The sequence below is a fragment of the Thalia democratica genome, chromosome 1 (assembly GCF_965202585.1).
Source record: "Thalia democratica chromosome 1, ktThaDemo2.hap1.1, whole genome shotgun sequence".
In the NCBI taxonomy this organism is placed as follows: Eukaryota; Metazoa; Chordata; class Thaliacea; order Salpida; family Salpidae; genus Thalia; species Thalia democratica.
In genome coordinates, this window is record NC_139165.1 from 53,077,611 (window position 1) to 53,090,656 (window position 13,046).

General features: G+C 26.7%; 1 protein-coding gene across 1 annotated transcript; it reads left to right on the plus strand.

Moving 5' to 3' along the window:
• Positions 1 to 4,810, plus strand: LOC145829739 (twinfilin-1-like). Its single transcript, XM_082937610.1, has 7 exons — positions 1 to 54; positions 804 to 884; positions 1,158 to 1,531; positions 2,752 to 2,877; positions 3,220 to 3,370; positions 3,919 to 4,040; positions 4,215 to 4,810. Exons 1-7 carry the CDS (start codon positions 30 to 32, stop codon positions 4,359 to 4,361), a joined length of 1,026 nt encoding a protein of 341 aa, XP_082793736.1. The 5' UTR covers positions 1 to 29; the 3' UTR covers positions 4,362 to 4,810.
• The last annotated feature ends 8,236 nt before the right edge of the window (positions 4,811 to 13,046 follow it).

Below are 13,046 nucleotides of genomic sequence, written 5' to 3' on the forward strand. Positions count from 1 at the left end.
AGGTTAAGTTTAAAGAATAATATAAAACTATGGCACTTCAAACAGGAATTCAAGGTTGGTACTTTTCTTTGATTGTTTGATAATTATTTTTTATTTCTTAAAGATATTATGAAAATATAGAAGTAAGTTGTGTAGAAGAACAGTTAACCAAAAAAAAAGTTTTTATACTTCAAAAAAATTAAAAAACTTTTATTTTATACTCATTATATAGCTTGAAGTACTTTCAAAACCGTTGTCAGCAAGCAAATTTACTTGTTAATGCATATTTTTACAGTCCTTCTTTTGGTAATTTTAAAATGAAGTGTATTAGGGTGCTTATAAATTTGACAACCTTTGAGTTTACACCTGAAAAATACCTCAAAAACATCCTGTGAAAAATTTAGCTGATTTGGAAAAATTTTATAAAGGGTGTTTTAGATTTTCTGAAAATCACCACAATGCAAACTGTACTGGGCCCAAAAATGCAACCTTAGAGTTTTTAGCTGGAATTTTTTTTACATGTAATAATTGTTGTGCACTTTTAAGGACTATTTAAAGAAAGTTAAATGAAGGCACTTATTGATTTGAAAAAAGTAGAAATTCAAGAAAATTAAAAAAATACATAAAATTTAGAAGTGCCTCCATAAAACTTCTTTAAATCATCTTAAATTGTGCTTTAGTTTGGTTATATTTTATATAGGCTTCATTTTAAACATAAATGATCATAATTGATTTGTAATTCAATATATATCAGCCGTCATGTAAGCTTAAAATATAGATGTAAACTTAATAAACTTTTATTAAGTATAAATTTTTGTTTACAGCATCAGAAAAGTTGAAAGAAGTTTTCTCAACTTGCTTAAGCGATGAAAAAGTTAGAACTTTAAAAGTTGTCATTTTAAACGGTAAGAACTAAACAATGTTTTAAATTTACTAATCTTTTATGTGTTTTAAAGTTTTTTTTATGACTTTTATAAGTAAATCTAGTACTAAATATAAGCTTGTAATTTTCAAATTTTGATACATTTGTATTTATTTAAAAGAAATCAACTATAACTTTTAAAAATAATCAAGATACTATCAAGGTAATTATTTCTATAAAATTTTTAGCCTGTTATATATTAAATTAAGATTGGAAACTTTGTTTTATTTTTGTTCACACTAATAAATATTTTTAGAGGCTTTGGAGTGCGAAAGCTTAGTTCATGAACAAAACTCTGATTTTGAAAGTGACTTTGATTTAAGTTTAACTGGCTTGATTCAAGATGGAGAACCTTGTTACATTTTTATTCGACAGTCAGAAAATGCTAAGGATTGGGTATTCATTTCTTTTACACCTGAAAATAGTTCAGTTAAGGAAAAGATGTTGTACTCGAGTACAAGAGCTACTATGAAACTAGAGTTTGGTGGTACTTACATTTGTTTTGAATACTCTGCTACTACAGTAGATGAAGTTTCACTAAGTGGTTATCTGATGGCAAAAGAAAGCAAAGAAGCTCCTCCTCCTCTTACATTGGCAGAACAAGATTTAAAGGATCAAGATGAGCATGAGGTGATTAAAACTGTTTTTGTTTATCATGCATGTAATTTTATCAAGTATTGTTAGACAAATTGTTTTACCTATGCTATACATTAAAATGCAGTTACTTTTATTATCTTAAAATTAATAATATTATTTAAGGTTAAGATCTATAGAAATGAATTTTAACAAAAAAGTTTTTCCTAGCAGTTTAAATTATAAAGTACTTTATAAAACTCCAAGTAAAACTCTTTTAGAAGACTTGTATAAAGACTGAAATATGGTTTTAACCTGAATATAGAATTCTTTTATGACCATAATTAGTTAGTGAGATGTAGTAACCATTTTTATAACTAAACAATATAAACAATCTTTAATTTAGCTATAGAAAAATTTCTGTACCCAATAATAACCTTTTTACTATAAAAAACATATACCTATTTTTTTTATTGTTTTTACTGATTTTGATAGATTTGTCAGTATTTTTATAAGCTATTAATATTTTTCAATGTTAAAAACAAATAAATTAAAAATTTTGCATTGAAAAACTGTGGGCTGCCTTATATGAACTTTTACTGTATTGAATTATTATACTTCTAGTATTTTTAAATATTAGAAATTGCTGAATGACTTATATCTAAAGACTTTTAAAATTTGAAAGGTTAATATAAAAAACGGTTGGATCTAAATAGAAATGTATGAACTACTTTACACTCTAAAAATAAACATATAATCAGATAATTATGCTATGCTTTGAAAATAACTATTAATGAATATATTAAGAATTGCTATTATATTTGTTATATTACGATTTTAGTTGTGATGCTATTTAATTGTATTTTGAAGTTTTTAATAGTAATATTTAAGTATTTTTTAGTAGAGTAAATTAGTCTGTTTATTCAGGTTGATTTTTGTTTAAAGGTTGCTTTAACTAGATATAAAATGCAAAGTGCTTGATAAACGTAAAGATAGTTTACATGTGTCTGTATTTGAAATTAGTAATAAAATTGTTTTCAATGCTTTGATTCAAATTGTGTTATTATAATCTGTTAGTAAGAAAAAAATCGTCAATTTTCAGTTAAATATAATAGATAATTTTAGACCACCGTCCTTTGATAATAAACTTCATAAATTTTGTGAATAAATAAGTTTGCTATTTAAAAAAAAATTATTATATTTTTTATAAAGCCAAGTTTTGAAAATTTTTAGTCTATAATGTCGATTAAAAATTTGAAGAATTAAAATTTAAACAGACAAAAACGCTTCACGGATCACAAACACGTCAACAGGCCTCTGGAAGACTGGAATTTCCGCTCACTGATGACGCACTTAATGATGTTGAGCTCTACAAAACTAAACAAGTCAACCATATTGAGTTGGTATGTAGCATTTTTTGGCAGACGAAGTACATTTTTAGTCTAAATGATATATATATGTTTTGAAATTAATTAGTTAAAAACTTTAAAAAATATATACAGTAACCTCTTGCGGATTTACGCACATTGTGTCCCTAGCAAAAATGCGTAATTAAAAGAGATAACGTAATTAAACGAGAGGTAGAAACTATAAAAGCAATATTGGAACATTTACTTTATTTAATGTTTACCTACTATATTAAGTCATATTTTTAATATTTTTAACAATATTTACTGTATTTAAGTTTTCATAAAAGTTTTAATAATGTTTGATCAGTTTTATTTCATTGTACTTATTTCTTACAGAGGGTAGACACGAAAAGTGAGGAAATATACAGTGCAGGGTCGAGCAACATTACTGCTGACGAGCTCAGTGAAAGGCTGAAGGAAGGAAATGCTGGTTATCATGTGTTTTCTTTCAAGCATGAATACGAGGGAAGGACTATTAATACCAATTGTTAGTTACTTTAGGCCTAAACTCTGTTGTTTTGTCTTGTTTTTTATACCACGGGTTAATTTTCCTAGAAAAAGCTGCTCACAACCGCACTCTATATAAAAAGTCATCCGCGGGCTGCAGTTGTTTAAAATAGTTATAAAAAGTACCATTTTTAACCAAAAGCATGATAGAATTAGACATAATAAAGCCCTAGTAATTACCTGTTATTAAATCAAGAGCCTTATTGTAAGTTTTAATAGCAAAATAGCAAAAGCTTTTTTTATAGTATTTAAAGTTTTTAGCTGAATATTACATCGCGGGCCGCAGATTTTTACTTTTAGGGCCGAATTTGGCGCGCGCGCCGCTAACTACCATGCTTTGTATGGTTTTTTTATTGATAATTTTTATTTTGTGTATATTTTTAATGATGCAACTATTAATTGTTATGTAGAACGCCGTGAATACTTTAAGAAACTGCTTCATAAATAATGTATACAATTTTTATTCGTTTTAAAAATAATAAATTTTCATTTTATTAATGTATCTTATTTTAATAATTTATGTTACAGTGTTCATCTACTTTATGCCTGGCTACTCAGTGCCGATCAAAGAAAGGATGCTATTTTCTTCGTGTAAAAACACTCTCATAAGTTATCTTGAAACAAGTATGGGTCTTCATTTTGACAAAAAGGTATAGTTTTTTAATATAAAAACATAAATTATTAAATACAGAACTTTTTATAAATTATACAGGAACAAATGTGTGTTATTCTTTAAAATAGTTTTTATACCAAACTTTTAAACAGGTAAATAATTTAACAAAGATCAGTTTTGGAATACCTTCAGTCATTATTTTTATTTACAGCTTGAAAGCTCCGAAGCAGATGAGTTCAATGAAAAAAAATTGTACTTGGAGATTCATCCACCGGTTCAAGTTGCCAGGAAAGCTTTTGCCAAACCCTCGGCTCCCGGTAGGAAGCCAAGACAAGCTAACAGAAGACTTAGGCAATGAAGTTTGAATGTTTTTAAAGTTCTACGAATTATATACCTGCAATCAGAACATCAATACATCTATCTATCACTTATGTTTTTAGTTTTATAGTGGTATAATTTGAAAAGTGTTTTGTTTATCTTCATACAATTTTTCTATGTTAGTCCTAAAATTGACCAACAAAGTTATTAATTTGTGCGACTTTTAAAACTGTTTTGTTTTGAAGATAACTCTTTATTTAACTAAGATTTGGACTTTTTAAAATGCTTAAACTTTTTTCTTGTGTTTTGGTAATGCACTTGTTTTAAATAAATTTCAATACTTAAGTCAATATATTCATATATTTTTATAATATAAACTAGAAGCAATAATTTTTATTACGACACTTATAAAGTTTTCTTGTTTATAAAAGTATTTGTGAACTAGTTTTTAAAATTTGAAACATGTAATTTTTACTGACTAAATTAGTTTTTAAGGATCAGTAATTGTAAATTTAATATTTAACTCAATTGTTGCTCATATTATTACAAATTTTTGAGTATTCCGCCTTTTTCTTATTATGTTTTCTGAATAAACATTATGAAATTTTATAGCGTATAAAGACTGTTTTGTACTTGAGTTTTTTAAGTTGTATCCATTTTCTTTATTTAATACAGTTTTTTAAACTAATTTATTATTTCCGTCAACGTAAACATACTTTTCTATGTAAAAATTTATAAAAACACATATGTTTATTAATTTAGCGTAAATTTTTATGGTAACTGAGCGCACTTTCTGCAGATTTATTAAGAATGTTCACATAACAAAAGTAGTAACAATTAAACTTAGTTTTGCATTCCGGGTTAAAAAGTTGATTTAAAGCAAACAAATAGTACTAAAAGTAGTTACGACGTAATTTTAGACTATGTATGAGACATTTGTAAACAATTTTTTTAAACAAACTAAAACTTAAAAGTGTTATGAAGTTAAATTAAAGCTTTCGTATTCCGTCAGATGCTATTTACAAAAAAAAATATTGAAAGTTGACGTATATAGATTGAAAAACATCACACTGATTTATAACAAAGAGTTTACTTAAAAGACCAAGCAAACCATCAAGCACGAACAAATCAATAATATTAGATACTTTAAAAAGCAATTGATATATGTTGTAAAGAAAATGTTCTATTTGAAATTTGGTTGAGTTAGTTTTGTTTAATTGCACCAATAAAAATCCTCTACAGTCCTTCGTTTTTTTCTTGACACTAAAATATTTGTTTTTATTTTTAAATTTCGCTACTTAACCAGATAGCGCAATGTTTTGTCTTCAAAAATATTTTCTGAACAATGAAGTTTTACTTCTACCAGGGACGTAGCTTGGTAGGTTTCTGCAAATCTACAGAAACGTATACTTATGTGCGAAAAAATTTGCTTTTATTTCGGGAACGGGTCAGAAAAGCACGGGTGACACTTTAGCACGGGATGAAACTTTAGCACGGTGTGACACTTTAGCACGGGGTGACACTTAAGCACGGGGTGACACTTAAGCACGGCGTCACTTTAGCACGGAGTGTCACTTTAGCATGGGGTGGCACTTTAGCACGGCGTCACTTTAGCACGGTGTGACACTTTAGCACGGGGTAACACTTTAGCACGGCGTCACTTTAGCACGGAGTGACACTTTCGCACGGCGTTATTTTAGCATAGAATGACACATTTGTTTATGCTTATATGTTATGTTGAAAAATATAAAAATAAACTATGCAACTTAATACTACAAGCTTTTAATATGTTTCAAGTTAAAGCTTCAACTAAAACTTTGTGTTTAATATAAAATTACACTAGTTACTCTATGGCAAACCTCAACTTAATAATAACAATACAAAAATAATTTTAAGAATTCTTTCAAATCATTTTATTAAGATATTTTAATTAACGTATTTAAATTTTTACTATCATATTTTAAACGTAAAACTACTTGTTTAAACCTAGCAACATATACGAGCTCAAGGTTTTTTATAACGTCATTTAATAAGATTATAGCTTAATTTAACTTCAGTGAGTAAAGTATAAATATTAATGAATACTAGTATATTAGTAAATACATTAAATAAAAGTGTAAATGTGTAAGATTTATATATAGACTGCAACAAAAGTAAATACAACTATTTTACAATTTTCTCTGTCTATTTAGGTTTTCTATTCTTTTAAATTTTAAGAAATAGCATAATTTGAAGTTTGATCAGTAAAATTTTTATTTGATTACTTAAGCCGATTGTTTCAAAAGTGTTTGTACTCATGTTTGCATTTTACCATCTGCCCTTTGTGGAGTCAGTACGAACGAGTACTTACAAAAAGTGATCGAAAGAACAATATTGCGGAAGCAGCGCATCGAGCTTTGTACGCAGTATTAAATGGAAACCATCTCAATCTGTGAAGTTTTATAAATATTCTGAAAACGACTCAGAATTCTCGGGATATGGGACTAGAACACCTTCTGGCAGGGATAAAACCAGATCCCAAAAGAATAAGGTTCAGACAAGCAGATGAGCGTCTGTTTTATCTGGTGTCAAGTTTTAATGAAAATAATAATATACTTGAATACCTACGCGGTATTCAATACAATTTTCATATAGATTAAATGTATACATTTGTAAATTTCGTTTGTGTTCGTTTTTATAATAATATTTAGTGCTATGCATAAATTTTTTATTATTGTTTTACATAAATAAAGTTATTTTAACCATGTCAGCCAAGCAAAGTAATTAAATAAAATGTAAGTAAAGTATTACTATTTTATTAACAGAAGTAAAAAAGAATACAGTATAAGAACATTTATATAATTAAGGACTTTTAAAACTAGTTACCATTTAATTTACCAACTTCTTGTTTCTCAGTACTTATTTTTGTTATTAAGTATAGTTTTTCTTAAAAAATACAGGCCGCTAAAGATGTTTTCTAACGTTTTGCTACCTACAAATGATTTTTCTAAACATATTTCGAAAAGACTGCCAAACTTTGTCTTACAATTTACTCCTTACTTAGATAATATTTTTATTAAAAATAATTTTGGAAGACACACTCTTTCTTGAAATCACACTTTAAAGTGCCTAAATTGCATAATTAACAGCATGCTGGTTATATAAATTTAATTTTAAACGTTTTATTAAATACAAACTTTACACGTATTTGATTAAGTTACTTAAAACTATCGATGGCGCTTAAGTGTCACTCCGTGCTTAAGAATCATTTTGTGCAAAAGAACCAATAAGTGATAAAGTTACACTCCGTGCTAAAGTGTCACACCGTGCTAAAGTGTCACCCCGTGCTAAAGTGACGCTGTGCTTTTCTGACACCTACCCTTTATTTTAGCTTGAAAAGACTCTGCTGTCTTAGCTTTTAGTATTCATTTATGCTTAATTTTGCACTCCTGAGAGATAATTTTGACATATATGTACTCTTTAGCATTTTTAGTGTCGTAAAAAAATTGAACAAATTAAATACATCCAAATTGTAACATTTAGGGCGTTAAAGCTTTATTTTGTCAAAAAGCTGCAATGCAAAATTGATTCTAAAGGAAGCTGTAGCTTCAAAAATCAAAATCATACAGTTTTATGTTACAAAAATTTGCATAACTTGTTGTTACTATTGACTACGTTAAATGTTTGATTTTCAAAACAGTATAAGATTTTTTCAGTTAAATGGTGATTTTTTATACTTATTTTTAATGAAGGGTTGAACTTTTTATGGGTAGTTTTAAGTATTGGGTACTTTTAATTGCCTCAATTTTGCAAAAAAAAATTTACCCAATATTTTGATGATGTCATTAACTTTCTTTGGGTAGTTATTAAGGTTAAACTTTCTAAAAAAAATAAATTTGCTGTCTAGGCCTATGATAAATTCACTTTGTTTAATTTTCTAAATTTAAAAACAATTGTATCTGAAATAAAACAATATTAAACATTTCACTATGTTAACAAATTAAGGAAATATAATTTTCAACCTTGATATTTTTTGTTTAAGTTAAAATTTCAAATTCAACCACAAATTAAACTATTGACTTTGAAAATTTTTCTTTTACTGATTATTGATGACTTTAAGTTATCATATTTTATAAAAATTTCATTATTTTACATGTAGAAGTAGTTTAAAAACTACAGATTTTTTGATGATTTTTTTTTTAAACACTTTATTTTTTCAAATTTTTTAGTTTCAAAAGTTCAAGGTTTTTCTAGTTTTTGTTTAAACTGTCAAGTTCCTGGATTCCACATGTTTTGGCAACCCTGCTCAAATTTTAAGGAAGTATTCCTTTCAATATTTAAAAAATAGTAAAAAATGACAATTAAAACTTACTGTACTCTCCTATTTTAATGTTTTATATCAAAAATTTGTTTTGGTATAAAAAATCTGTATAAAGATACTTGTAGTTTAGATTAAATTTCATAAAGTGACATCAACTTGTAATAAAAGTGATCTACACCCGCCCTGTACCCAAGGTAGCTCTTACAGTTTTTTTGAAACTTCTTTCAATTTTTCAAAATTTAGTATATATTTTCAAATTTAAGTCTTATTTACTTTTCTAGACAAAATAAGTGATCAGAATTTCAAGTCATTCTAGGGTTTATATAACATTCCAAGATTCCCATTAGCATTTAGGTTTGATAGCCACCCTGTTAAATTTATTTAAAACTATAAAAAGTTAGCTTTTATTGAAGTACATAACTCATGTATAATTAGTTTGAAATTTTTTATGAATTGAATTCATCAATAAACTATAAAAGAAAAATTAAAAAATTTTTTTTTTTAATTTGTGTTTGAATTTAAAATTGTAACTTTTTGTTAACAAAAAATATTTCTATAATTTTGTTTACATAGGGAAATATTTAGTATTATTCTATTGTTTTATTTCAGATATGATTATTTTTATATTTTAGAAAATTAAAAAAGTGAATTTGTCATAGGCTTAGACAGCAATTTTGTTTTTTTTACAAATTAAAGCTTCAAAACTACCCAAAGTAAAGTTAATGACGTCATCAAAATATTTGGTACTTTTTTTTTGCAAATTTGCTTCAATTGAAATACCCAATATTTAAAACTACCTATAAAAATTTCTACCGTTTAATGAATGTTTTCTTGGTTTACACAAGTGGCAAGACATAAAGAGTCATAGGGGATGTGGAGCAAATTAAATTGCCTTGTATACAATTATCACTCTTACCTCAACATTCCATTTTTGATGTATTAACATAACTGCATTTTTTCAGATTAAATTCAATAACATTAGAGGTAGTTTAAATTGATGTGTTCCCGCTAGGACGTTATCAAGAGTTATTTCAGATGTTTTAATTTTTGCAGATTCGTAACTTTTTTGAGCTAGCTACGTCCCTGCTTCTAACTAACAATAGATTAATTTGAAATAGTAGTAGTCAATTATTGAATCCGATAAAAACTCATATTTGAAACCTAAGACTTAGTTTTGTGTAGAGTTTAGATTTGTCTACTCAGTACACTCATTTCAAATTTAAAGCTATCTAATCTAAACGGTTTGTTAAAAAGCTAAGTTTTGATAACTACTATTTAAAGCTTTATAAAAAATGTTTGTCTGAAGTACACAAAAAAGCTAGGTAAAAACTATTCTATAAGATAATCTGTACTTTGTAATGAAAATTCTAAAAAGTGACAAAACAAACACCAAGTTGTCACTACTTGCAAGTTTATAACAAAATAAATGCACTTATGTAAACATTAATATTTTACAGCTTCTCAAAGTGTGAACAGCATAGTTGTTTTTTAGCTGCAGCAGAATCATAATTAAATGTGAATTATTTTAAAGCATATCCGTTATAAATAACGATTTTTAATTTTGCACAGGGATTACCAATACGGGCCATTACATAATTTTAGGGGACCATGAGGTCATTATTTAAAACTTACTCTAGATATTCTGGATTTGATAATGAAGAGCAAAATTAAAAAAGGTTTTACGCGTATTTAATTGTAATTTTTTTAAAAATCTTGTCGGAGGGAGCCATAGCTTTTTTAGTTCTTTATAGGGGGAATTATGGAAAAAAAATGGGAAAACTGGTCTAGCGGCTCAAATATTTATACTTATGAACTTACTTTTTTATCACTAGAAGTATGAAGGCATAAGTGTAAGAAACCATAAAATTTACAATCTTAAAACTTGATTAATGGCGCACCACAGTAATGTATACGTTTTTTTTTACTTTGTCTATTTAGTTTTATTAAGTACGAAAATTCTTATAGATCTGTATTCTATCGCATACTTGGTAGAATATTATACTAAAATGTTTTACAAGTTATAATATTCTATACATTTATAAAGACAAAAGAATTAAACCTTAACACTAATAAGTTTATATTGACAATAGTTTACTGCAGGGGAGTGTCTAAAATTTTTTCATTTGATTAGCACACTTTTTTTTTGTTCAACAATAGAGTACTTTCTGTGGTAGCTTTTTAAAACTCATTGTTTAGAAAACTTAATAACTGTCTAGTACATAAATGTCTAAAATTTCTCAGGTTTATGCATAAAAATCCTTAAATTTTAAACAATCTGAAAATAACAGTATAACAGAATGCAAACTCTTAATAAATAATTCAGTACTTTTTTTTTTAGTAAAATAAATTAGTCAATTTTTTGGACTTTACCCACAAACGGTCGCTTCAGTGCATTTGCACTTAAACCCGCTTGGTTAAGATCACAACAGCGGTTTCTCATGACTATGCCTGCCTGATGAGTCTTAAAGAGGACGAAACCGGTCGTAGGTTGTTTCGGATGACGTTATTGTTGGTCGTGCGGTGAAGTTCATTGTTTATTATTAAATTTCTAACAAAACTTCCTTTTTTAAACGTGCTCGTATTCTTAGTTACAAATTTTTTAAATAGTTTTTACTTTTTTTCTGCAAAAATAAACTTTTAAAACTACTTCATTTTTGCGAAAAAAATTAGATTACATTTGATAGAAATCAGTTAACAGATGGATATGGTTTAGTAAACTATTTTAAAATAAAATCTTATTATTTTGCTATTTTGTCTAATTTATTCCAGTTTTTTTTCAGGGGTTGCACAGGGAAACAGGAAACGAGTCAAAACACACCCCTGGTATAGATGATGTTAACAAAAACTATGCTTTGTTTTGAACATCTGATTTAGTTTTATCTGTTTAACTGCGAAATATAACTTAACAAATATTCGAAAACTTTTTGCAGTATTTTTTTAATGTCTTTTGTAAACAATTACTGAAAAGTACTTAGCATTGTTACTTCAACTTATTTCTATAAAACTCCTTAGAACTGTGACAGTTTTAGAACAGATAAAAGTCGTTAGCTTTAAAAATCTAGGTACTTTTTATAAAAGAAACTTATTGCTATAAGCATAAGCTAAACTATAAAATATAGTTCATTATACTTTAGTTACATTCGGAACTACTAGTTTTTCAAAAACTCTGTATACTAGAGCATTACTGTCCTTTGATATAAAAAAACCAGCTAATTTATTATCCAATTTATTATTATTAATTATCTACAATCATTAAGTAATATACTACAATCTAGTGAATGAAGCTACTGTAAGGTTAGTTGAAAGTTGGCTTGTTTAATGATTATCGAACTTTATTAATATTTTCTCCTTAATTAAAAAAAAAAAATCCGTAAAAACTTTTTGCTAATTCTTAAACATATTTATATGTCTACATATAACTTGTCGAGTGTCTGAAATCAAATTGAAATACTTTTGATATTTTAAACAGCTACTTATTGAGCCATCTTTTAAAGTTTGTTAAAAAAATTTCAAACACGTCTTAAATAGCTAATTTATTAGAGATCCAGAAAATAATAGATTTAATAGAAAATGAAATTATATGTCTTTTAAAAGGTTTTTAATTTTTTTGTATGGAATTGTATGGTTTCCTTTATAGTTGATGAACGTTTAAGCACTCATTTAGTACATTTTAACAAAGTAGACTTGAATTTTTTCAGAACTCATTTTTTAGAAACTGCCATATTAGATAAACTTCTTCTATTGAGCATAAGCCTGTTTTCAAAAATCTTTTGCGCTTATAATTTTAAACTTTTTTTACAAAAAACATGTTAAACGGTTTAGATTGCTTTGTAATTTATGAATAAAAACTTTATTTCAAATAAAAAAGTTAGGAAATGTATTTTTTTTTAACTTTAAAACTAGACAAGTTTTTTTCGATAAACTTCTTCTATTGAGCACAAGCCTCTTTTCAAAAATCTTTTATGCTTACAATTTTCAATGTTTTTAAACAAAATTAATTTTTCAATTTTTTTTAACTCGAGATTTTTTTTACTATCACTGTTAACCCTTACTCTCGGTCGGTAACTTTATATATTTTTTATTGTTAATTTTTATTATCTATTTGTTAGTTTCTATCTTTTATTTTTACTATCACAGTTACCCCTACCTAACCCTTACCCTCAGTCCGTAACTTTTTTTATCATTTATTTATTTATTACTACGTTAAAAAAGATGTTTTCTTGTTTAGTTGTATGCTTTTTGCTTAAAATAAAGAAATTTCATTTACTTGTGAATAATGAACTTTGAAAGTTGTAATTATTAAAAATCATTCAAAATAGTTGCAAAATTTGCATATTTGAGGATGGATTTTAAAGGCTGAAAAGACTTTGGTCCAAGGACGTAGCGCTTAGTACGTTTCTGCAAATCTGCAGAAACGTATACTTA

Excerpts from the sequence above, each read along its gene's own strand:
- LOC145829739 (XM_082937610.1), top strand. The coding sequence starts at position 30 with ATGGCACTTCAAACAGGAATTCAAG. Across the intron at positions 55-803 it reads ACTTCAAACAGGAATTCAAG|CATCAGAAAAGTTGAAAGAA; the intron begins GTTGGTACTTTT and ends TTTTGTTTACAG. Across the intron at positions 3,371-3,918 it reads AAGGACTATTAATACCAATT|TGTTCATCTACTTTATGCCT; the intron begins GTTAGTTACTTT and ends TTTATGTTACAG.